Source organism: Nelumbo nucifera, chromosome 4, assembly GCF_055504915.1.
Source record: "Nelumbo nucifera cultivar China Antique chromosome 4, China Antique-T2T, whole genome shotgun sequence".
Lineage (NCBI taxonomy): Eukaryota > Viridiplantae > Streptophyta > Magnoliopsida > Proteales > Nelumbonaceae > Nelumbo > Nelumbo nucifera.
In genome coordinates this window covers 91,806,699-91,832,606 of record NC_142652.1, presented here as the reverse complement: position 1 = coordinate 91,832,606, position 25,908 = coordinate 91,806,699, and the positions used below count along the sequence as shown (strand labels likewise).

The 25,908-nt window shown below is 37.0% G+C and overlaps 1 protein-coding gene across 2 annotated transcripts; it reads right to left on the bottom strand.

Annotated features, from left to right (window-relative positions):
- Positions 1–1,792: 1,792 nt before the first annotated feature.
- LOC104611276 (very-long-chain aldehyde decarbonylase GL1-5-like) lies at positions 1,793–11,571 on the bottom strand. 2 transcript variants are annotated; one of them, XM_010278262.3, is made up of 10 exons: positions 11,415–11,571; positions 10,501–10,724; positions 10,187–10,419; positions 9,868–10,087; positions 8,311–8,686; positions 7,926–8,033; positions 4,297–4,497; positions 3,635–3,733; positions 2,884–3,060; positions 1,793–2,221 (listed from the first exon to the last, which is right to left on the bottom strand). In XM_010278262.3, exons 1-10 carry the CDS (start codon positions 11,472–11,474, stop codon positions 2,057–2,059), a joined length of 1,863 nt encoding a protein of 620 aa, XP_010276564.1. In that variant the 5' UTR covers positions 11,475–11,571; the 3' UTR covers positions 1,793–2,056. The 2 variants fall into 2 exon arrangements, with proteins under 2 accessions (XP_010276564.1, XP_088742774.1); XM_088886648.1 differs by having other exon boundaries at positions 1,865–2,221; positions 9,868–10,066.
- Between the last annotated feature and the right edge of the window lie 14,337 nt (positions 11,572–25,908).

Below are 25,908 nucleotides of genomic sequence, written 5' to 3'. Positions count from 1 at the left end.
AACCCAATTAGAGAGCTCAAATAACACTCTTAAAAGTTAAAAATTAAAACTTTTATTTTTATTATTTCCTTATAAAGTTAAAGAGTGTTGTATGTTTATAATCAAGGTTCAAAGTATCGGAAACGCTAAGTGTATCGGAAAGACAATTTTAAGAGATGTGTCGTGATACGCCTTGGATACACATGCGTATCGGAGAAAAATTAAGATACACATAGATACGTTTGGAAACACTATAAATACTTTAATAAATCATAAAAATACATCAATAACACTAAATATAAGACCTAATGAGGTGTATATACATTAAATTAATATATTCTAATGGTTTTATGAAGAAATATTATAGTTAATTATAATTTTATTAAAAATCCTATGCTTAACTATAATTTATAAATTATAATTCTTATGTTTTAATGTTTTATGGGATGGGAAAAATCTGAATCTCCTATCCAACCATAAAACATGCATTGGCACAACTTTGAAGTGAAAATATAATTAATAATTATTTATTATTTATTTCTAAAAATTATAAAAAATAAATAAAACAATATAATATATTCAAAAAATAGTTATTAAAGAAGAAATTTCAATTGCCTTTTAGATATTATAGATCATCCATAGAATTATAATATATTCAATAATTGTGATCAAATGATAAAATATAATTAATTAATTATTTTTTAATTCTAAAAATATAAAAATAAAAAAATTATTAAAGAAGAATTTCTAATTGGTTTGTGGATATGATAGATCATCTGTAAAATTACAATATATTCAATTGTTGTGATCAAATGATAAAATATATTTAAATTATTATTTATTTTTTAATTCTAAAAGTATAAAAAATCAAAAAAATATTAAAGAAGAAATTTCCAATTGCTCTATGGATATGATAGATAAATCTATAGATCTAAAACATATTTACTCTTTATAGGTAAACAAAAAATTACATTTTCAAATTTTTTTGTTAATTTATATTTTTTCCAAATATCTTCATAAAATTTCAATAAATCTACTGATAACACAAAAAAATTGTGATTTTGAATGTAAGAAATGTAGATCAACATAAATTTAAACATTCAAGAAAAAAAAAGAAATCACAAGATATTATAAAAAATTGAAAAAACTTACCTATTTTCACCATATTTTTTCAAAATTTGAAAAATCTTAAAAAAATTAACGATTCACACTTATTTTTTGCAAATTTTTGCAAATCTAGCACTCTAAGAATGAGATTTGGAGTTTTAGTGTCATTTTGGGGTGAAAGAAGAATTATTTCAGGGAAAAGAAATTTGCTTTTCCCCCTTTATTTTTCTTTTTCAGTTTTTGGTCGTATCTTTTTCGTCGATACGCCCCAATACACCCTCGGTACAGTTCAATACAGGTTGGTGCGCATGAAAAAAGATGAGACATGATTTCCATGCGTATCCCGTATCTGATTTTCAAAGATGCGATACAATATGCCCCGTTCCAGGTGTACCACATCAAAATTTTAAACCTTGTTTATAATTTTACATGCTTGGTTTATATATATTATATTTCTATAATGATATATTGTGTGTGTGTATATATCCAAATATATAATTGTGGTTTATAGTTTGGTTTATAAAATCCAATAAACCAAAACGAAATTGTAAATCACAATTTAAAAAATGATCAAATCAAACCAAACCGTTTTTAAGTATAGACCTAACCAAATCACAAATTTGTTTGATTTGGTTCAAACAAAAAAAGAGGAGGAAATTAAAAACAACTTAACAAAAAAAGAAGGAAATGAGCAAACAAAAAGGACTGAAAAAGATATACAATTGCCTATGTATATTTATATATTTATAATTAACACTAGATAATTATGCATATAACATATCCAAGAAGCAGTATTCCAATCCATCCATTATATAGATACAAGCAGAGTTTTATCTTCCCTTTCGGGAGTTCCTCTAGATACAAGCAGAGTTTACAACTGACAAATAGCCATAGTTTAACTAATTAGCCCACACAAAACAAATGCATGATATCTATCATCAACATCTCTACACAACAAATATCGAATGGATCAAACGTAGTGAACTGCAGGAAGGAATCCATGGCGAAGAGTTGCATTCCATACTTTGTCTACGTCAAGCACTGTGTCTCCACACTCATGCTCTTCCCATCCCTCCAACGCATGCACTATTCCTGCTACTCGCCATGCACTCATCACCCGCCTCGGCAGCCAATTCTTTGTAAACATGCACCAAAGTTAGTGTTTGTGATCATCATACAAACAAAGGAAATGAGATGACATGAAGGAATTAATGTGCTATTTTAAGGCCCTGTTTGCTTTTCGGTAAGTTATTTATCTAAGTAAATGTAGTTACCTACATAATTTTTTCCTGGGAAACACTTACCTGGGTAAGTGCATTTACCCATGTTCTTTTATTTCTCATGTAAATAAGGCAATGACCATTTTAGCCAAAAAATCCATTATTAAAATGCCCATTTTTGTCCCATTCAAGTGTCGGCAACTTTCCCCCTAAGTGGAAAAGTTATCCACTTAGGAGATACCCGTGTAAGTGATACCCAAGAAAATAAACTTTCCCTGGTCCCCACATAAATCTAAAAAAAAACATGGGATTCTTGGTCAACGGGAACCAAAATCCCATTGACCAACTTTCCCCTTCTCAAAATCCGAAAAAAGAACGCCCCTTAAGTGAAGAAAATCTATGATGCCGGAAAGATATGATATTGGAAGAGTTTTGATCAACTAAAACCCACCAGTGAATTTTGATAAATACTACTTGATTGGTTAACATATGTATGATACCTGTTGATTGGTCACAAGTTTTTCGGATATGATGTATTTCCGGTATCATATTCGAACCCTATATTTGTTGGACTTACCTCGCAAGAATGCACGTTTTCGAGAGCCTTGGGGATCAACAAGGCTGGAGTAGTGTAGTAAACACAGTCATTGCGTATTCTCTTTAGAGGAAACTGAGAGAATGGTATGAAATGAGTCCCTTCCGGTGCTTGTTTCTGTTCTTCCTCCCTCGAAACTCTATCTTCCACCAACCATACCTGCATTTTCTCTATCACATTATTAATTCTTTTTTTTTTCTTTAAATTTCTGGCAGGCAAGTCCGCAAGAAATCAACTTAAGTGGACTAAATTGCTTTTAAAGTCAACCCTGGCCCAACCTTAAGAATTGGACTTAAGGTATCAGCATGAATCAAGTTCAAGGTCAAGCTCGATCTATCCAACCTATGCCCAGCCAGATCTAAAATTTGACACATCTAGATTGGGCTTGAGTTGATTATTCTGGGCTTGGTGGGCCTATTGGGCTCAATGTATTAAAAATGGCCTTTATGTCTACTTAAACCATTAGATACGAATGCCGTATGTATGTATGTAGCCAAGTCAGGTTAAAGCTGGGTTAGAGACGGGTAACGATTGGACTATCCAAAAACTAACTTGGGTCCAACCTGAAAGACAAATAAAAAATAAAAGCCTGAGGTTTTGGGCGTGGGCCAAGCCCAAGGATAAAAATTCCAAGCCCAGATTGGAATTTTTGCAAGACAAGGAATGGATCCTGGGCACTTGGGCAGATTAGGTGAAGAATCAACCCAAAATATATAATTCTTTCTTTCTTTACCTTGTAATTGTAACTGGTGGAGAGGACCAAATTCCTCCATAACTCTGTGGGGAGTTGTAATTTAAGCTTATCAAAATCAACTTTGTCCACCATGGCCACCTGTTTCAGTTCAGCGGTGTTACAGGGAAGTGGAATTATCAAGTTAGAACCGATACAAAACGGATCAAAGTTAGATTATGAATTAAAATATCATAAAACATTTTTTCATCATTCAAATAGATTATATATTGTCTTATGTTTACATGAGGTTACTGCATTTTAGAGCGAGTTCAGATCCGTTAGCCACAACACATTGTTGGTAACGTTCATCCAACCATATATCGGGATTGGGAATATTGGTGATATAAAATACAAGAGATGATCGCAATATGCTGCTAGGTAAATGTGGCCAACAATGTGTTGTGATCAGTAGACCCGAATTCGTGTATTCTTCTTTTTGATTAAGGGTGTGATTGTCACCGTTAAAATTTAATTAATTATAATGGGGATAATGAAGATTGACATTAAACTATTTATTCAAGCTCTGAATAGGAACTGTTCAATTTAAAAGCTTAAGTTGATAAATGAGGTCACTGAATAATCAAGTTTTTATTCTCTAACAGTGATTTAAAGCAAAAAAACTAAAAATAAAAACACTTTATTAATAAGTTAATTATGTATACCTGAACCCCTCTTCGACATAAAGCTTTAGAAATGGCAATAGCCGTCTTGGAAACATTTCCTCGTAGAAGTAGTTGTTTTGTTTCCTTGGGAATGCTATTGAGTACAACACCAACCACCAAGCTACTTCCATCCACAATTCTAATTTTTAGATTTGGATGCTTCTGGAGATAAAGTTCTCCGTTTTTATTCAATTCTTCTCCCTGTCAATCAAAAAAGGAAAATAAGATATAATTACAAAAGATTGTTAGAACCACAAATAAAAAGCAAATTTGTATCACCACTGTTGAGTGTTGAACTGTTGGATAAGAGTTCGGATCTGTCACTCACAAGCTGTTCCCACCAAGGTTTTTAAAATCGAACTGGGCAACGAACTAGTCAGGGTCCGGTTCCCTGGTTGAATGGTCCGATTATTCGAATTGAATGGACGGTTCGTTTTAACAAAAAAATAAAAAATGGCAGAAACTGTTGGATGGTTCAATCACCTGGGTCAGTATTTGCTGCCCAAATTAATGGTTTTTGGCGAAATAACGATTCTGAGGTAAAACGGGACTAATCACCTGACTGGTTTCTGATTTTTCCGATTCGGTCTAATTTTGAAAACCATGGTTCCTACATCCCTATCCACGTACATTATAGGTGCGTATTGAGACTATCTCCTTTCTTATTGAAGATGTTCCCAATACATGGGAATGGTGTTATGAGGATAGGGATTTGGGAACAGTTTGTGGAAAGCAAATCCGGAGTGGTTGGATAATGGGTCCAACAACCGATCAAAATCAATTCTGGATCTGCATAAATAAAAGATGGAGATGGGATCTGTACTGTTCACAACAAAAGCTGTCCCGACACAGTACCAACATAATCTGTATCAATACATCTCATCGTGCACTGCAACCCACCCCATGTATGTGATGTGTAGACACAGACACAGATTATGTTGGATGTGTTGGAACAGTTTTTTGTTGTGAATAATTCCACTCCCATACAACCAACCATGTATATCAATCATAAGTGAATATGCCAGTACACATATAAAAGGCCTTATTTGTTGTGGGCTCATCTCATGTAGGTTTTATGTGTATAGAATAATGACGTGTTCATTTGCAATTGGTTGTGTTGTAGGCCGATGTAGATATCATGTGTTGCAACCCCATATAAATGTGTATACAATACTTACGTGTTTACTGGTTATGTAGCCATTATAAATGTCTTTATTTGTTATGCTAGGATCAAACTAGTGTTATAGGATAGGATAGTAGCTCTTAAGGATGACAATTATAAAACATTATTTATAATTAAATTTATTTATTTATTTTAAGTAAATTTATTTTTTAAAAAAATTACTATTATCTAAACAAATTTTCAGGGATTCAGGTCCCTACGAGGAATCCATCCCCATCAGGGATTGGGGATGAAAGACAAATTTTATTTTCAATGAGAATCAAAAATGAAGATAGAATTAATTTTAGAATCGGGATTAGAGACGGAGAATAAGATCCGCGCTCCGAACCCGCCCTGTTACCATTGCTAGTAACTCCATAAGATTTTACACTTTAACACTTCTATAGTTAAAATTAGAATGTCAATATGTCATAATCACAAGAATCAATAACTTCAAAGCATATATGTTTCTTTCCTTAATGCCAACTACCAGGTGCCAACTACCTGGACCAACTCACTTTGGCACATGCCAACAACCTAATTTATACCCAATTTTAATGGATTGGTTGGAGGTGAACCATGTAGAGGTTAAATACACAAGTAAGCTACCTTATATTGATTTTCAAGATTTTCAAGTTGGTGAAGCATTAAAAAATGCTGGTGACATATATCTTAATTGCAAGGTGTGAATTGGCCTGTTGATATGATCTCCAATTCCCTTGCACCTTGGTTGGAGGGTTTATGAATTTGGGGGATTGTTATGTAGCCCCTTGGAGAAGAAAAAATATGAGATGGCAATGGCAAAGACAGGTTTTGAGATAATACAACCTGAATGGGTATGGGTATAGGTGGGGTATGGTATTAAGTTAAACCCAACACTCTCCAATTCATATATATTTGGGATGCATAAAAGCTTTGTGTATTAGGTGTTAAATTTAACAATATTTTGAATTTTATATGAAGGATAATTGATAGTTCATGTATTTTTTATGTATCTTAATCAAATAATTGAAAATTTTGATATTTGTTATGCTCATGTTATTTTACTTATTTGTTGCTTATATATAAGAGAAAATAACGGGAAATTATATTCAGGTTTAAATTTAACCCATTCTACCCTTTTATGTGAAGAGGGTTTTGCATTTTCATGTATAAGGAAGGTTTGGATTCTAAAAATCCAACCGTTATGGGTTTTGGGCGAATACGGATTGAGGGGTTTGGTGAAGTGGTTAGGGTTTTCAATTTACAAAACCCTCCCCAAACCCACCCCACTGCCATTCCTACGTCAATGGACTCGTGATTCAAAATCAAATCCAATTATCACTGATTTGAATGTTATAATTAGAATCCAATTAATAATCAGATCAGATGCAGGTTTAATCCCTTCCAATCCATGCAGATTTAACCCCATTCAATCCATTAAAATCCAAGTCTGATTAAATATAAACTTATAACTGATAAATTTAATATTTATATTTGTATGCATCTATTGTATAAGTTATAAGTATTTTTTTTATCATTTTAAGCACAATAAATTGAATGTATCGGCGAATCTTATCATTTTTAGAGTAGAAGTTCAACTTGGGCCAGAAAAAGACGAGGCAATGTACCTCAACCCTAACACGACCCAACCGACCCAACCCTCAACCCAGTGAAACTGATCCTAATTAATCCAACCCAACCCAACCTAAATGTCCCACTTTTGATAATTGAATTAGGTTAGATTGGATCAAATTTGGTTGGACTAGGTCAATAAATGCTTGACAAAAACCCAACCCAATATTGTTTTCGAGAAATGATTTTTTTTCAAGTGATAATCACGACTAATTAAAACAAAAGATACATAAACATTTACTGATAAGGGCATGATAGTCTCTGCATGCTTCATGCCCCGGGGCCTCGATCCTAATCCAACCTATCCAAAATTAGGTTGTTTATTTGGTTGTAAATTCAATGATAATAAGCTCTACATCAGTCAAAAAATTAAAGTTTTTAAAATCGAATTAGATAAGGAATTGGTCAGGGGTCTGGTTTTCGGGTTGAACAGTTCAATCATTCATATCGAATGGACAATTTATTCTGACAAAAAATAAAAAAAATTAAAAAAATAAAAATCGCCAAAACCATTAGACGGTTTGACCACCCGGGTCAGTAGTTTATTGACCAAATCAATGGTTTTTGATGAAATAACAGTTCTGGGATAAAACAGAATCGATCACCTTACCGATTCCCGGTTTTTCCGATCTAATCCGGTTTTGAAAACCATGCAAAAAATATATGTTCCCTACAATGATCCAATTTCTCACTTAACATTTATGACTGATGTTGGACATTATCGTTGATTTTACATCCCGTTATAAATCCATTGTGTTCAACTAATCCAAATTACAAATTCCAGCAACCCTTTATACCCCTAGCGACGCACCATGCAAGGAATGAAAACTCTTAGTTGAATGAATGAACAAACCTGATTCAGTAGACCCAAACTCAACACCTTAACACCTCTCTGCTCAGCATCCAATATAGCTTTCTCAATTAAGCGATTGATGGCATCCTTGTGCCACGATAAGAAGTACTACAAAACAAAGAGGAACATTTGATCAACCCGAGTTTAGTGTCATCAAGGAGTAATCAACGAGAGGAACAAAGAGTCCATTTGATCTATAGTTGGAATTAGAATCAGAATTGGAATCAACTGTAATGATTCTCATTTTTAAGGGAAGGGGAATGAATGGAAATGAGAATGTGATTCTAATTCTGACCAATCAAATAGTTAGTTTCTGATTCCGATTCCAAACCCATATTCCTATGAACCAAACAGATTAAGCAAAAACTTGAGACATGATTCTTACATGGAAACTAAATCTTGGTATTGCCCATGCTTGCATTTTGAGTTGATTGAAGATGTTCCTCTCGACGGTGAAGGTGGAACCAAAGATCCACGTCAGAAACATGGACAAATATGTGAGTGGCCTCAACATCCGCAAATACCATTTGGGAGCGTAGGGCCCAGAAGCCAACGAGGCTATAACTGGCCGTAGATGGTAGATGGATTCCAGTGTAGTTGGATGCGTTAGATGAACTACGTTTGGTGTCTCCGGCCTTCCCTTGAGTGAAGTTTCATATAATTTGTCTGAAGAGATGTCCAGGGTTCCATACATGTAATCATACAAAGGCATGAAGAGCGACAAGTTGGTCCGAAACTGTGTGTGGTGAAGAGAGTGAAACCTGTAGCACACTTCATGTTATCTTCTTTTCTATCTCATCTATAGGTTATCTTAATTAGATGCAGTAAGGCTATTGGGTTTGGTTTGATAGAAAATAAGAGAAACAGAGAATTTGAGAGAAAGGTCATCTTGTTATGAATCAAATGTTTTTTGTTTTCAGAAAAAAAAAGGAATTCTTTTTATGAAAAGAATGAGAATAAATTTTGAACTTGTTTGGTTATAAGTTTCATTTTTTATCATTCTTTTTATGGAAAGAATGAAAATGAGAATAAAACTAATTAAAAAGAAACTAGTTTAATGAATTGAGTAGGTGGTTGTACAAATGAAGAAAAGAGCTTGGAACTTCAAAATGAAAAGAAATTTAAAATAAAATCAATAACATGAAGAAATACAAAAGATCTAACAATTTCATCAAATTGGAAATAGTATATTCAATAAAGATAATATATTAATAAAGTAATAAAATATAGTAATACATTGTCTATTTTTCATTTTTCAAAAAAACCACTGGTATAGATTTTTGGGATTTTTACTGTTCAGTCCACCCTAGAAATTTTAGTTCTACCATACAGGTGGGATGAATCCTGACTGTGGATCGATGACAAATCCACGAGTAGGATGCAGTTTATAGGGGGGCTACTAATAGAATAGGAGAGGCCTGTAATTTCAGATTTCTGGGGTGGAGTGCAGTCTATTTATCCCTAGAATTTTACTGACAGATGGCCGGCGGTCAATATCCATCAACATGTGTTTTTACGAAGACTGCCGGGCAGTTAATGACAGCCACTATAGAGTTTTTTTTTTTTTATTTTCTTTAAAAATGAGATATGAAACGCCATTATTTTTCATGTTGCAACTTAGTTCGATTATTATGCTATGAACTCATTTTTCATTTTAAAATGAATGAAGTCCATTATGGTAAGAATTTTGTAATTAATCATAAGCTTTCATAGGATTCATTCTTGTCTATTCTTGCCTAAAATGAATAAAAATTGATAAAATGAGTCTCTTGAACCAAACACGGCCTGAGTGCATTGTCAAGGAAACACAGCCTAGTGCATTCTGTTGCTTCGGTCAGGCTGCTAACTAGCTTAGTCGTTAGAAGTTTTGTTCAGCTTTTGACAGTCTTCACCCCCTAAGAATGTAAGAGTACTCTGAGATTACGTGGGTTTTGAGACTTACGATGGAGTGTACATGAAGTATTTGAGAAAGGGGAAGATGTTGAAAAGCCATTTTGGAACTACTTCAAAGTTGCAGTGACCCAAGTTGTTCATAAAATCAACGTAAGTTATGTACAACAACATGGACGCCACAGAGGCAGTTCCATTGAACATCGTCACCAACATGGGAATCGAGAAGAGCACGAAATAAGCTATGTGTTCTGCAAATGGATGAACCACAGCTGCCACAGACAACACCAATCATCACCATAAATATTATACAATAATAAACACATATCAGTGTCTGTGTTAGAATGAGAAAGAGAGAGAGAGAGAGAGACCTGTGATGGGCTCTGTAACAATGGAGGAATGGTGGTGGGAATGGTAGCGTGAGTAAAGGAAGTGATGGTGCAATGCTCTGTGAAGCCAATAGTAGAGGAACTCAACTGGCCCAGCATGAAGGAGAAAGCTGAGAACCACACCATCTGTCCTCCACAGTGGTAAGTTTTTGGCTTCATCGTACATCAAATTCGTCATGTAAAACAGAATACCGTTCAAGAGAATCAGATCGTCCCTGCCATATTCATGCATAACACAGATGAATATATATACATCACGGATTCACGATCGACCAATAACAATAATAAGAACTAACCAATTTCTTTCTCTATCTACTTGTTCGAATTCGATACCCCTGTCCAGTATCCTGTGCTTGCTTTTGGCAGTTTGGTAGCGTGCCAAGGTTATCCATGCCTGGTGGTGAAGCATCCTCCATAGAAGATATGGGAAGATAAGCAAATTTGTCCAGTCTCCATCTTTTGGGCCCTTGCTCACGAATGAGTATATGCTATGAGCTACCCAAGGTGCCAACACCAAGTACTGCAATTAATCACAGTGAGCATTTCCATTAATAGACAACTTTACACCACCATTTCATATATATATATATATATATATTGATCAGAATAGGTGCCGTTTGGAAAATTCTTTTTGAAGATCTTTTGATAGCCTAAATGGTATATATATAATGAGCTTTTGGGGGGGTTCAAAGATCTAACCCGTTTGGTAAGTATCATATATAGTTTACCATGGTCTGCAGAGCTGTTAGATGAAAGATTTTACGGAAAGCTTAATTCACTTCATTTCAAGCTTCCAGATTTTTGGCCATTTTGGGCTTTTGTGAGCTTTTTAGGGCATAGGGTTTTTTGGCTTCATCTTCGTTACCAAATGGAGACGGATCAAATTTAGGTCTTCCAAGCTTTGAAAAAGCCAAATAACCACACAAAAAAGATTATCCAAATGCACCCTTAATATCTTAAGAGACAAGGAATTGGACATTACAACGAGTTAAAAAGGAACCAGCGTTGCATGCCATTTTCAAACATTTACACTAACAAGATTGCAATCAAACATAAACCGAAAGCTATGATTTCTGACGAAGATTTAGGTTTCAGAAACACAAATTTGAAGGATTGCAAACAATGTTGAAGAGGATAAACAAAAGGACCAAAAGAAAAGTTCTAACTGAGACCAATTTGACAACAAAAGAGAAGGGAGGAACTGGACTACCTTAAAGTTTCCAAGCTTCTGCCATGGCCAGTTGGTCAGGGGGCCCGGTGTTGTAGCCATTTAGTTCTTCCTGGGTTTTGAATTCGATGGGATCATGGGATATAATGTAAGGGAAAGCTCCTCTTAGAAATTTATAACACGTTAGAAGTGGCTTTTGAATGTAAATTTTTGCATCCTTTAGGGTCATGAGATAGTTGGCTGTCAATTTTGTCAAGAAGTTGAAGCCTATTAATGCATCTGATTACAGGTGGAGAAACCGGTATTTCTTATAAATGCAAAACAAGCAAGAGGGACGATAATATATTAGGGTCCATTTGATTTATAGTCAGAATCGGAATTGGAATCAAAATTCTGTTTGATTTAGACAAGAATTGAAATCAGAATTGAAATAAGCTGGAATAGAATTTCATTCCAAGGGAAGGGGAGAATGATCATTCCCTCAAATGGGAAAATGTTATTATAGAAAGAATAGAAATAGGATTTTGATTCCATCCAACCAAACAATTGGAATTGAAATGGGTCATTCTTGATTCCGAATCCAGACCCCTATTCCCATGAATCAAATGGGCCCTTATACTTACTCTTTACAAATGGAGTCAGGATTCAGCTTTAAGACAGGTGTCCTATATTACACCTGTATGAGACTATACAGTATTTGATTTGGATTTTTCAGAAAATTTGGTACACTACTTTGATAGCCGAGATTATTAATTCTTGACTATTAGGGGGCCATTTTGGTAGTCCAAATTTTTGTTGATTTTGTATACTTATTTCTGAATAGCCTATATAAGAGTAGGGGTGTAGGATTTGGTCAAATCCAATCCGGTCCGGTTCAATATGAGTTCACTACAAATAGATCGGGTCCAATCAATCTGATGAATACTTTGGACTATTTTATACTGGTCCAATTCAATCTCTAGACTCTCCAATCTGTTCAAATTGGTTTTAACCCAAACCTGGTTGGTTCAATCCGACCCAATCTAATATAAGTTCATTATGGATGGACCAGGTCCAATCTAATCCAATAAATACCATTAAGTCTGGATTAGTCCAATTTGATATATCTTATTGGTCCGTCCAATCCATCCAAATTAATTTTGATTTAGACAAATCCAATCCAAAAGCAGTTCATTGACACCCCTAGATAAGAGCATCTTAATATTTTACAAATTCAAGTTACCGAGGGGATTGATTGCATGATATGAAGAAAGTGGGTATTAAAAAAATATAATACAAGGAGTTAGTTGTTGTGTCACACCCCCAATATATAGGCTTAGTTTGGAAAGAATACAACACAAATACATACAAAATAATATAAAATACAAGATTTTGAACTCTATATATTTGTATTTTGTACTTCTTCCAGACTAAGCCTTAACAAAAAAATTTCCAATTCATGTGATTTGGTTGAGCGCGGTCCAAATGAAAAAGACAATAGGAAGAACTGAAGAAGACCCCTAAGAGGAATCATTGAAAGGGCAGATTTAATTAATTATTTGCTATTTTAAGTCTTTTGTACTGTAACAAATTTACACTTTGACAGTCCCAGTTGTACTGTCGTCGTATTGTAGTACATAGCATGAATGCTAAATGCAAGGCAAACTGTAACAACCGCAAGTGGTGAACCCTTGGTTGTCCGGAGCCCTCCAGAGTAAAAATTTTATTTATATATTGAGAATATGTTAAATTTATGGGGAGATATTTCGATGTATATTGAAATTCTAATTTTCTGGGGTTTGTATTCTTATTCACTATACATTAAGCTCGGTTTGGAAGGAATGCAAATATAAATACGTACTACACAAATTTATATAAAATAATACAAAATACAAAATTTTATACTCCACAAATTTATATTTATTCTCCTTCCAAATTAATAAGCGTTACGAACATTTCCTTATTATGAATTTAATATAAGCCAGAAGGGATCACCCATATTCATGTTGCATTCAGCTTTTTAACTGATCGAATGGAGTCCAATATTTGATATTTTGTTTTTAAAATTCAAAAAAAAAAAACCCCAAAATTTTAAAGTGGGTTGGGAAGCATTGAACAAATACATTTTAAAATATTAGTTTAACTATAGGGCAGGTGTAAGTAAAAGTAAAATATAAATGAACATTATAATATAACTTTTATGACTTAGTACCAAAAAAGTCAAATATATGATGTATAATAGTATAAATAATATAAATATATAGGAGATATTTACAGTATATGTGTACAGAATTTTTGCTTTCTAGAGGCTCCCTAATTCCATTTGAAGATTCTAAAGCCATGACTAAACCTCCACACACACACTGGTTCCTTTTCAATCGATCGGTTCATAATTAACAATTATGTTGGTAAGGTTGTTGAAAGCCATGACTAAACCTCCGTCTAAGCTCTTATGTTGGTAAGGTTGTTGGAAGCCCCAATCACTTCTCCTATTCAAATTTCAAACCCTTGTGTTGATTGACCACATGACAGACGATAGAGAGAGATGGCCGACAGAAGTAATTAAACTTGGATCCTTGTTGAAAATTAGATGTTTTCCTTATTCATCAGACTTAACTATTTGGGAATTAGCAGAAGGTGATCGTGGAGTAGTAGGAGGGGCTGTTCTAACTTTAAATTGCCTCCTAACATCTGATGTAGGACGGGGAGGGGGTGAATGGGTCAATGAGACTTAAAACAAGAAATGAGAGAAAGAGAGAGAGAGGATTGAGGGGGGCGGTTAAAGGGTAGGGATGTCAGTGGGTTGGATTAGGTGCATGGTAATCCACACTGACCCGACCCTATCAGCAGGTTGGTCTTAATTGGGTTTAGGGTGGGTTCAGTAGCCCCTCTTCATTCAGGTAAACCTGTATCGAACTGAACCTGTTGACATCCCTAGCTAATTAAGTAGGTGTTTGGCATCGGTGCTGGGAACATCACACTAGGGATGTAAATGGATTGAATCGGATTCGAATCCAATCTGACATTGGTCATGTTGGATTTGACCGATCGAATCTGATAAGGCTCGATTTGAATTGTTTTCTTTAAAAATTAATAAATTATTAAAAGAAAAATAAAACATACTAATTTAAATACAGTAAAGCAAAAAATACAAGTATTTTTAATTATTTTCATCATATATATGCATATTTTTTATAAAAAAATAAATAATATAATATTTTTATAAATAAATAAATAATATATATATATATATATATAAATATATAATACATATCGGATCGGATATTCTCGGATTAGACAGGGGGGTGATCTGAAACCGAATCCAATTTCCGATTGGATCCTATTATCCGATTCGAAGATCCGAACAGGGGTGATCCTAATTCAACCAAATATGATCATATCAGATCCATTTGCACCCTTACATCACACCGTTTTCTCATAAAAACGGTGTTGGGCATGTGGAGTTGTAAGGTGCTTATTTTTTGTTTGGAACCGATAATGCCACATAGGCGTTTTATGAGAAAACAACACCGATTTTATTTGGTACCAGTGCTAGCAGCAATATTTTCAACATTGATTTATATTATCCAATGTCTAAGATGATGCCACATTTGAAAGGAATACAAATACAAATACATACAATATATATGCCACATTTGTCCTTCCATACAATATATATGCCACAAATTCATAACTAAATCATTAGCACTTAAATAAGGCCTCCAACTTCTGAGCAATCTAATGACACTTTCTTAATCTCACTAAAAGTATAAAGCTAACTTAATTTATAGGCACAAAAAAATTAATTATTAAAAGGGCCCGGATCTCCTACCCACGACAACTTTACCCTTGCTTATCGCAGCCACACATGGAGAACATCTCATCCTTTGCATAGTATTACGCAGGGGGAGATGTTCCCAATTCACGGGGTGTAGTGTATTGTGGGTAGGCATGGGCAGAGTTTTCATGGGCAGGATATCCAGAGTCTTATTAAAAGTGGTAAACCAAAAGTTTACTAAACACCACTAGAACTCCTTATAAAAAAAAAAACCCTTGTAAAATAAAGTAGGGCTGTTCACGGGTCGGGTTGGGTCGGTTTACAGGGGTTTTCCCAACCGACCTGACCTGGTCGGGTTACATGAGGTGGAAACCGAAACCGACCCACTGATAGGCAAAACCGACCTGGTCGGTTTGAGTCGGTTTGGGTCGGTTTCGCTTTTGCTCCTGTACAAAAATGATAGAGAAGCCTAGAACTAGAAGGACACCTAATTCTAATTGTAATTGCCTAATGGGTTGCCTATTTGGTGTAAAAGACTATAGAAATTAGGATATATACAATTTAGTTAAGTAAGAACTAGAAGATAGGGCTGTTCTAGTTCTAGTAGAAGACTAGTTAAGTAGGAAACTAGGAACTACTGAACTAGAAAACTAATTGGTTCGGGTCGGTTTCGGTTATTACATAAGAAAACCGAAACCGACCCGATATATCGATTTATGATTTTGCCCAACCCAAAACCGACCGGTGCTGATGAAAACCCCATCGACTCGGATTGAGTCGGTTCAGGTTGGTCGGGTTGGGACTTCTTATGAACAGCCCTAAAATAAACCACCAAAACTAACTTGAATCAAAGACAAAATAATTATTAAAAATGATGAATGCATATTTGCTAAAAATAGTAATTACAAGAATTACTATAAATAATTAGTTAAAGAGTTAACATAAATAGTAATTTCAAAATAAAAATATAAAAAACAGAACAATGTTGTTAAGACACCAACAACCAAAAAAATAAATAAATAAATAAACAGGAGGGAAATTGTCCAAAACCTGTGAATTCTCTTCAAAACTCACCATGTCAGTGAGATAACTGGCATCATTAATTTACTTTTTTACCCTTCTTCTGCTGGCATCATTAACTTACTATTTTACCCTTCTTCTGCCGCTAAAATCTTTCTTTTCTATCTCCGTTAACTCTGGAGGATACCCAGAAAAAGAGGGTCTGGCTCCTGCACTGCTTGGCCTTCTCATTTGAGCCTGAAGTTTCCATCTTTCAGGTGAGCAAAGGATCCAGGTTATCAGAAGTTTACATGGAAAGTGTAAGCAATGATGCATTCTTGTCATCCAATAATCTCCTCCTGGCTTTCAAGATTGGCAAGACTGTTATACAGTGTCAGGTGTACCTATCTCCATCTCGAACTCAGGTGAACCACAAGCTGGCAAGCCGGTGATGTCGCCGACTGACATCTAACGAAGGTGTATCAGCATTCTAGGAGCATGGGTCCGGTCCACCCGTGAAGATGGTCCAGAGGGGCTTATAATCAGGAACTTGGAGTTTAGAGAGGGAAGGCGAGTTCGGCTGCTCAGGTTGTGGGGAGTGGGGGCCCGACCTGGTTTTCTGTCGAACAAAAGAAATCTGTTGTCATTTGTGGGAGTGGGCATTAGTTTCTTAATGCCCCTTTTGGAGATTTTTGTTAACAGCCAAAATCCAGTGACAGAAAGAGTTTGCAAGAAGACAGCGCTATAGTTAAGTAAGAGCTTTTGTATGTTTGCCTGTTCAAAACATTATTTATTTATTTTTTTATGTATATATGCATGTAATTGGTGAAGAAACCATGGAAAAAATTAATATAATATCTCCTGAGTTAGACCAGTTAATGATTAATGATATTCTAGCCAAATAATTGAGTGTTTCATTGTGAGTTCCAAGCTGTGCAGAATTTTCTCAGATGCCTTTAGGAATATTTTTGTGGGGGTTTCCAAGCCCCACTTTGCTGTGGTTTCTTGCCTTTGTCTCCATGCCGGAGGCCACCAATGTTATACTAGATTAATTGCAGAGAGTGCCGAGCCTCCCTCCGGTTGTTGCAGCTCCTCTGTCCCTTCTCTTCATGTAGGTGGTCGTCGGTTTTAAGGCCTGAAAGGAAGATCCCTGCAACATGTGGGAGAGGTCATGGGTTTAAGGCCACGAAAGCATATATCTAATTCTACACCTTTGATTCCTCTGTATGGTAATTTCTTTTTCATTGTATTCATTGCTAGAACGGTTTCAGTCTCCAGATCTTAAGAGTTTAGAACTTTTGATTACTAACTGTGGTCTTTCTTTTTTTTTTTTCTTTTTCAGCAAAGATAATATCACTAAGAAACTAAGTAGATCCATTACAGACTCCATTAACACCGGGAAATCTCCCAAGAGTCGAGCTAACGAACTCAAAGGCCCTCGATCATCGCCAAGAAAGAAAGTTTTGAAACCATGGTCCCCAACTGATACCGCATGCTCCAGAAGATACACCAGAAAATACAGAGAAAGAGAAAACGATGTAGAAGTTAACATGGGGATTGAGGAAAACTCGTCTATGCACCCTTCCTTGGACGTTGAGAGCAAGAAAACCCTTCCGTTGATGTTGAGACAAAGAACACACTGGGTTGAGAGCAAGAAAGATTCTCAGTGAGGAATCTTATATATGAAATAGGATTGGGCGCTTAAGGGCATTTCACACAAAAAAATATTTAACAGGCTGACTCACCATTCCGGGGTAGTTTAGTTATGAAACATGCATCTAGGTTGACGTGGACAACCTGGGTCATTGAACTTTAAGGGTGTTTTAGACCTTTTGAAAATAAAATTTCATTGACATGGTGAGTTTTGAACATTTTGAAAAGTTATGGTGAATTTAAGAAAATTCATGGTGGGTTTTGACAATTTCCCTAAACAGAAACAATACCAAATATTCTATAACTCAAAAATTCTGAAATTAATATAGTAATTGGAATGTGATTTTGTTTCCCCATAAATTCTTTGGAAAAATCTATGGCAATTGAAAATGCATTTTATAAAACACGAAGCAATGAAAATAAACAAACTTTAACACAATTGATTGAGATCAGGCCATCTGAATTTAAGATTCATTCAACTAATAACTCAAAATTCTTTTCTTAACACATCCTCTACATCTTCCTTTTATTATTACTAATACAGTTTCATTAATTAAATATCCAGATACAAACCATTGACAGTTGAAACTTAAAAGCTTGGTCTGTTAGATACTCGGGCTAAATCATCTGTTGCATTCAAGTAATGCTGGTAGAACTAATTAATATTGGTAATAATTAAGATAGTGCTTCCCCATGAAAATGATATTACATTGAATTGTCCATCTCCAATATTACATGTGTCCTTACATCTATAGCATATGTTTGGAAAATAAACAGGCCACGTAGGCTTCAAAAAAAGAAAGAAAATAAACAGGCCACGTGTCCTAATAGATGGCCAACCGCCTGAATTAATAGAGTTCAAATCAGCCCCCACAACATCCCACAGCACATGACACAGTCTTGTGTGGGGACTGATTTGGTCTTGAATTAATAGCATTAAAGTTGTTGGAATCACTCAGCTCACTCCATTTTTGTGATGGGCAAGGGATCACATGACATCTATAATTTGTAATATTCTATTTATACAAGTAAGGATTGGTTGTAACCTCACGTTTATTTCTTTATTTCTTTCTTTATTTTTTTATTTTATTTTTTGTATTTAATGCTATGCACCACACACTATAAGAAATATGACTTTTAGTTATGGACAAAACTGAAGTTAAATGTTAGAAAAATCGTAGCTATAGCTATATAGCTACGGTTTAAATACGGATAGAAAATTGTAGCCTATATTTGTATGGCTATAGCCTATAGCTATGGTTAAATTAATCTGTGGTTATAGCATATTTATAGCTACGGTAGTTGTTCATGGATACAGGATGGATGCAAACCATTTGAATCTTTAACCACGGAACAAAATGTAGTTAAAAAATGCATATAGCCACGGTTTTTCCTAAACCATACCTATTATTCAAATCTATAACTATATATTTTTTGTAAATCATAGCTAAAGTCTTTTATTTATAGCTACGGTTAAATGCACCACCTATAACGGTTTTTTTTGTAAAACCAAAGTTAAATACTTCAACCTATAGCTATAGTTTTTGAAAATATATGATCTATGGCCACGGTTTATAGAAAAACCATAATTAAATGAGATGCCCTAATACACCCCCGATATGGGTCCAATATGCATGAAAAAAGATGAGATACTTGATTTCCATACTTATCCTATATCTGTTTTTAAAAAATATGATACATCAAAATTTTAAACGTTGACTATTATAGAAGTTTCATTTCCATAAAAATTATAAAAGCCAAGAAAAAAAACACAATTGCTATCCCTCACAATGCCTCCACCTCCACTCTCACCTGACGGATTACCATGAAGCCATGCTAATTCCCACAAGCCATTTATTAAAGATCTCTTGACAAGGGTAGAAGAGGTAATCCCTTTAACTTCAAATCGATCTACAACTACATCTCTCCTTTCAAAGAACTCAAAGTAAAATGGGAGGTAAAATTCTGGTAAGGCAATGAAATTGAGAGCCTACCACAACATAATGTCTTTTTTTGTTTGGAAACGTTGCTGTCAGGTAGGACGTTTTCTGGAACAACAACAATGTTTTCTGTTTGGTATACCAATTCTCTAGGAAACGTTTTCAGCACTGATACCTATTATCCAATGCCACGTCATGTCCCTGTCACTACCACATCCTATCCCTATTGGCAGCAATGAGCTGCATCTCCAGGAAATGCCACATTCGGCGTTGCTCCAAACTACGCCTTTTCGATTTCTAAGGCATGGCTTGGAGCACCATTTTTTATGAAAAAAAGGTTCCAAGCAAATAGACATTTTTTGGAGTATCGTTTTTTCCAACGTGGCGCTGATGTATCACTGCCATTTTCTGGAGCAACGGCAACGATGCCAAACAAATGCTTTTTAGCCAAAGCTCCATTAACAAAAACATGAATAATACTCTTCACACTTGACTGACCACAACAACAACAACATTTTGATGTAAGATGGATACCATGTTTACTAGTCACACTATCAGTAGGAATCACGATGTGAAACAATTTCCAAATGAATAGAGATATCTTTGTTGGGAGAGAAGATTTCCAAACCCGTTTATGTCAATCAATTAACAATAGGACCATGGTCTCTAATCACATTCCAAACTGAAGTAAGCTAAGAGAAAATTCACCTAAGGAATCACATGTCTAAATAAATTTGTCATCTTCATCATGCAAAGAAAGCTTCACATCTTTAATTATATCAATTATGTTTTTGGGAATATCTTCTTGGAGTACAAAATTCCGGCTGCCATCCACATTTAATATGTGGTTCAAGTGAATATCTTTGGACCTCATTGTCTTCCAATACATTATTTAACTTATATCAATTAGTAATTTAAAAAATAATAATTTTCAAAAAAAATAGTATTTATTAATAATAGTTTTAAATAAATATACTAACATTAATATTTATTTTATTTTTAGTAATTATTTATTATATTTTTTTGATAAATATATTTTAAATAAATATGTATAAATATATTTTTGTATTGTTATTTAATAGTAAATTTTCAATAATTATTAGAGATTAAGCAATTGTTATTTAAATTTATGAAATTTAATTTATTGTGTTTATTGGATTTATTGCATTTTTGTTATAAATTTATTTTCGTTAAAATTTATTGATTAATATTTATTAGAGGTTAAAGTATTATTGGACAGTACACTAATTACTTCTTAATCTAATATATTTTCACTATTAATTGTATTTTTCATCAATTACTATATTTATTGTATATTTATTAGTTATTTGTTATATTTTTATTATAAATTTTCAATAATTATTAGAGATTAAACTATTGTTATTTATAAGAGATTTAACTATTAATTTAGCTGAAATTAATTATTGTTATTTTGTATTGTAAAAAATTATCAAAAGTAGTATATAAAACATAAATAATATTAATTATTTAAAAGTTAAAATATAAAAAATTATCTACTCTTATGTGCTTCTATTGTTTAGCTTTCACTTAACAATGTCTGTGCAGCTCTAGTGGTTTAAGGTTTTATGATTTTGATTAAAAAGAAGAAAACCGGATGCTAATGTGGCATTAAGGAAAGGACTAGGAAATAAAAAAAGGGAAAAAGGAAAGACTTAAAGAAAAAAGAGAGGATATGTATGTATGTATGTATATATATAAAATATTGAGGGACTTCATATATATATATTGAGGGATGGGTCAAGGCTCAAAATATCAATACACCCTGATAGGACGCAAGGGATGTATCGGTACTTTGAACCATGCACCAACCTTTTTTTTAGTTTTTTTTTTATAGGTCAAGGGGTAAGTCTCATCCACTGGGTTGGCTTTGTGGAACATATGACGATACTCAAAGCAGACCTTTATCTCCCAGCAGTCCTCGATGATGTTCTTCAGTCTCTAAGGCTGTGTTTGATTTGAAAGAAAAGGCAGGGAAAGGAAGGGAATGTATAGATTTCTCTACCTTTCCTTACCTTTTTCTTCAAACCAAACATAGAATAAAGGGATCAATCTCCTTCTAAAGTCACGAAATGACGAGCTTTGGATCATCCTTAATGATAATAGGATACTCCCTAAAGTTGCATAAGTCATGGGCACGCTATAGCCATGTTGGTAGAAGAATTACCTAGGTCCCAGAAGAAAAGGCTTTAACATCAATAAGCTTCCCATATTGGTTTTTTCTTGCAATAGTGGCCACAGAACTCTTGCTGCCATTGACACAAGATGCATCAAATTTTACTTTAATAGTATCATCCTTATGACATTTCCATATAATAGGGTTCTAGGCTTTAGACTTTCCTTCCATATTATAGTTTGTCATGATTTCAAAATTTTTCCAAATAAGCATGCTTTGCATGGTCCAAGATTATGAGGGGAGGGATATCAATGTCATTAAAGAATTTTAGGTTTCTACTCTTGTAATAGAGAAACCATAAAATGTAAGCAGTTTTTTCCCATTCTCTTCTCACACCCCAATACATCCTTGCCATAAGTTCTTTTCCACCAATCACTCATTGAAAGGTCATCCTCATTCAGCCCATTTAAATTAGGCTTCATAGCCAATCAGATTTGCTTTGCCTAACCACCATTTTTAAAAATATGATCCGTATCCTCCAAGTCGCCACAACGATTAAGTGTCTGTTTGGCATCGATGCTGTAGCTCTAGAAAAAGGTGATATATCAGCGTTATGTTGGAAAAAACGGTTCTTAAGGAAACGCTAATATGTTTGGAACCGTTTTTTCATAAAAAGCAGTGCTCTAAGCCATGCCTTGAAAATCAAGAATGCGTGGTTTGGAGCAATGCCAAATTTGATATTTTCTTAGATTGTAGCTTATTATTGCCGACAAAGACAAGATGTAACAGTGACGTGAACTTCCTATAATGGGTACTAATGCTGAAAACAGATATGGAGAACTGGTACTAAATAGAAAGTGTTATTGTTGCTCCAAGAAATGTCTTACCTGACAGTAATATTTTCAAACAGAAAAAAAGACACAATTTTCACAGAAAAACAATACTTCCAACCCACACATCATTAACAACACCATTTTTTGAGAAAGTGATGTTGTATCTGCATCATCGATACTGATGTAACCGTTTTTGGTCACGTACCATTTTTTGGGATGTGTAAAATTTTTTGGCTAAGTACCTCGTGTTTGACCTGGTGGTGACGTGCCTTGGTGATGAGCTACTTGGTGGCGAACTTCCCGGGGGAGAACTGCCTGGTGGCGAACTGCCTGGTGATGCTCCCTGGTGGTGAACTGCCTGGTGGCGAACTGCCCGGTGGCGAACTGCCTGGTGGCGAACTGCCCGGTGGCGAACTGCCTGATGGCGAACTGCCTGGTGGCGAACTGCCTGATGGGAACTGCCTGGTGGCGCTGCCTGATGGCGAACTGCCCGGTGACGAACTGCCTGATGGCGAACTGCCTAGTGGCGAACTGCCCGGCAGGGCTCCCTGGTGGCGAACTGCCTGATGGCGAACTGCCTGGTGACGAACTGTCAGGTGACGAACTGCCTGATGGCGAACTGCCTGGTGGCGAACTGCCCGGTAGTGCTCCCTGGTGGCGAACTGCCTGATGGCGAACTCGTCACTTGACTTGCTCCTAGGCGGTCTGCAACTCAGAGGATGGTGGAGCTCCCTGGTGCAGTGCTACCCGATTACCCCCCGCGTGAGGTGATTTTATCTCCTTTGTAGACGGCGGGAGCTGAGGGACCTGCGGGAACTGAATCAGAGGACCCGGGGGTATTTTCCCGGTGGGGACTCTCCGATGCCTAAGTTAGCATTCTGATTACAGAGGGCTTGGAGAGAAATGAGAGAGCTAGAGAGCGGGGGTTACCATACTCTTTTTTCTTCTCCCTTGGCTTTGGGGGTCGGAGTCCTTATATAGTGGTGCCTTCGTGGGTTAGGTGGGTAAAAAGCCTTCAAATGGTAAGACGTCATATCCCGTCAGAACCGGGGTACGGTGATGAACTCCTCGAGGTTGTCAGGTCGGCGCCTGTCAGTCGACGGGTCGGTGTCCGAGCCAGGTTGCCAGGCCGGCGCCTGTGTCTGTCGGCGGGTCGGTGTCCGGGCCACGCTGCCAGGTCGGCGCCTGTGTCAGTCGGCGGGTCTGTGTCCGGGCCAGGTTGCCAGGTCGGCGCCTGTGTCAGTCGGCGGGTCGGTGTCCGGCCAGGTTGCCAGGTCGGTGTCCGGGCCAGGTTGCCAGGTCGGCGCCTGTGTCAGTCGGCGGGTCGGTGTCCGGCCAGGTTGCCAGGTCGGCGCCTGTGTCCGGGTCAGGTCATCAGGTCGGCGCCTGTGTCCGGGTCATGTTGTCAGGTCGGCGCCTGCGTCCGGGCCAGATTGCCAGGTCGGCGCATGTGGCAAGCTGATCCGGCCAGGTCGCGCGCAGGCCGTGCCAGGTCGCGCGCAGGCCGCGCCAGGTCACGCCAGGTCGCGCCAGGCCAGCCAGACCGGTGCCCGGGGGGGGACCAATTTGGTAAGTTGTTTCCTGGGGGCTTGCCTAGTTGTCACGAGGTGCCACGTGTCGCAACTTCACTGGAGGGCCAAATCTGCCCTCATCAATTGCCCCCCACTCCCGAGCTGAGAGTAACTCAGCGAAGGGAGTAGATTTCTTTTGGCCCGTAAGTCGACGAGTTAGTAAGTTTTGATCCAATTCCTTAGGCTTTGGGAGCTGCCTGTATGTGGCGAGCTGCCAGTAAGACAAGGGGGTCTCCGCCGGTTTCAGTAGTGTAGCCCTTAGGCTCTGGGGCAACTTATAGTTCACTTTTGCTGATTTTGTTCCTACTGAGAAAGCGATTTAATATTTAGCAACAGTGTGGCCCGCAGGCTTTGGGAGTGACTCATAGTCTACTCTTTTTGATTTTCGCCCGTGCCGGAGAGGCGACCGGGTCTTAAGCAGTAATGTGGCCCGAAGGCTTTTGGGAGTGACTCGTAGTCTACTCTTTTTTGACTTTTGCCTGTGCCGGAGGGGCGATCGGATCTTAAGCAGTAATGTGGCCTGTAGGCTTTTGGGAGTGACTCGTAGTCTACTCTTTTTTTACTTTTGCCCGTGCCGGAGGAGCGACCGGGTCTTAAGCAGTAATGTGGCCCGTAGGCTTTTGGGAGTGACTCGTGGTCTACTCTTTTTTGACTTTGCCCGTGCCGGAGAGGCGACCGGGTCTTAAGCAGTAATGTGGCCCGTAGGCTTTTGGGAGTGACTCGTGGTCTACTCTCTTTTGACTTTGCCCGTGCCGGAGAGGCGACCGGGTCTTAAGCAGTAATGTGGCCCGTAGGCTTTTGGGAGTGACTCGTGGTCTACTCTTTTTTGACTTTGCCCGTGCCGGAGAGGCGACCGGGTCTTAAGCAGTAATGTGGCCCGTAGGCTTTTGGGAGTGACTCGTGGTCTGCTCTTTTTTGACTTTTGCCCGTGCCGGAGGGGCGACCCGGCCCGTAGGCTTTTGGGAGTGACTCGTGGTCTACTCTTTTTTGACTTTGCCCGTGCCGGAGAGGCAACCGGGTCTTAAGCAGTAATGTTGCCCGTAGGCTTTTGGGAGTGACTCGTGGTCTACTCTTTTTTTACTTTTGCCCGTGCCGGAGAGGCGACCGGGTCTTAAGCAGTGATGTGGCCTGTAGGCTTTGCCTGTGAGGTGTCGAGCTATGATTGTGCTGCATCAGCTTCGTAATGCCGGTCACCCACTCCTACAAGAAGCTGCTAGGGGCTCGACCTTCGGGGGCAGCACTACTAACTTTAGGTTGCCAGCTCACACGGGAGCCTTGGAAGGCTCGACCGGTAAGGGCGCCTATGTAGTCTGTTGGCCGTCAACTCCCGCGGAAGCCACGAAGAGCTCATCTTTGTAGGGGGACCTTACGGAGAGGACTGATGAGGCATCATCTGAATCGAAAGTAAGGTTGGTAGAGCTACTTAGTCTGTTAGCCCCCTGCATAGTTTTTGAGTTCATAAAAAATGTAAACTATAAAGTGATATCTTCAAAAAAGTGAGGACTTAGCTTTGGTAGGATGAGAACTTAGCTTTTGTAGGATGAGAACTTAGCTTTTCGTAGCGTATTCCCACAGACGGCGCCAATTGATGTAACCGTTTTTGGTCACGTACCATTTTTTGGGATGTGTAAAATTTTTTTGCTAAGTAC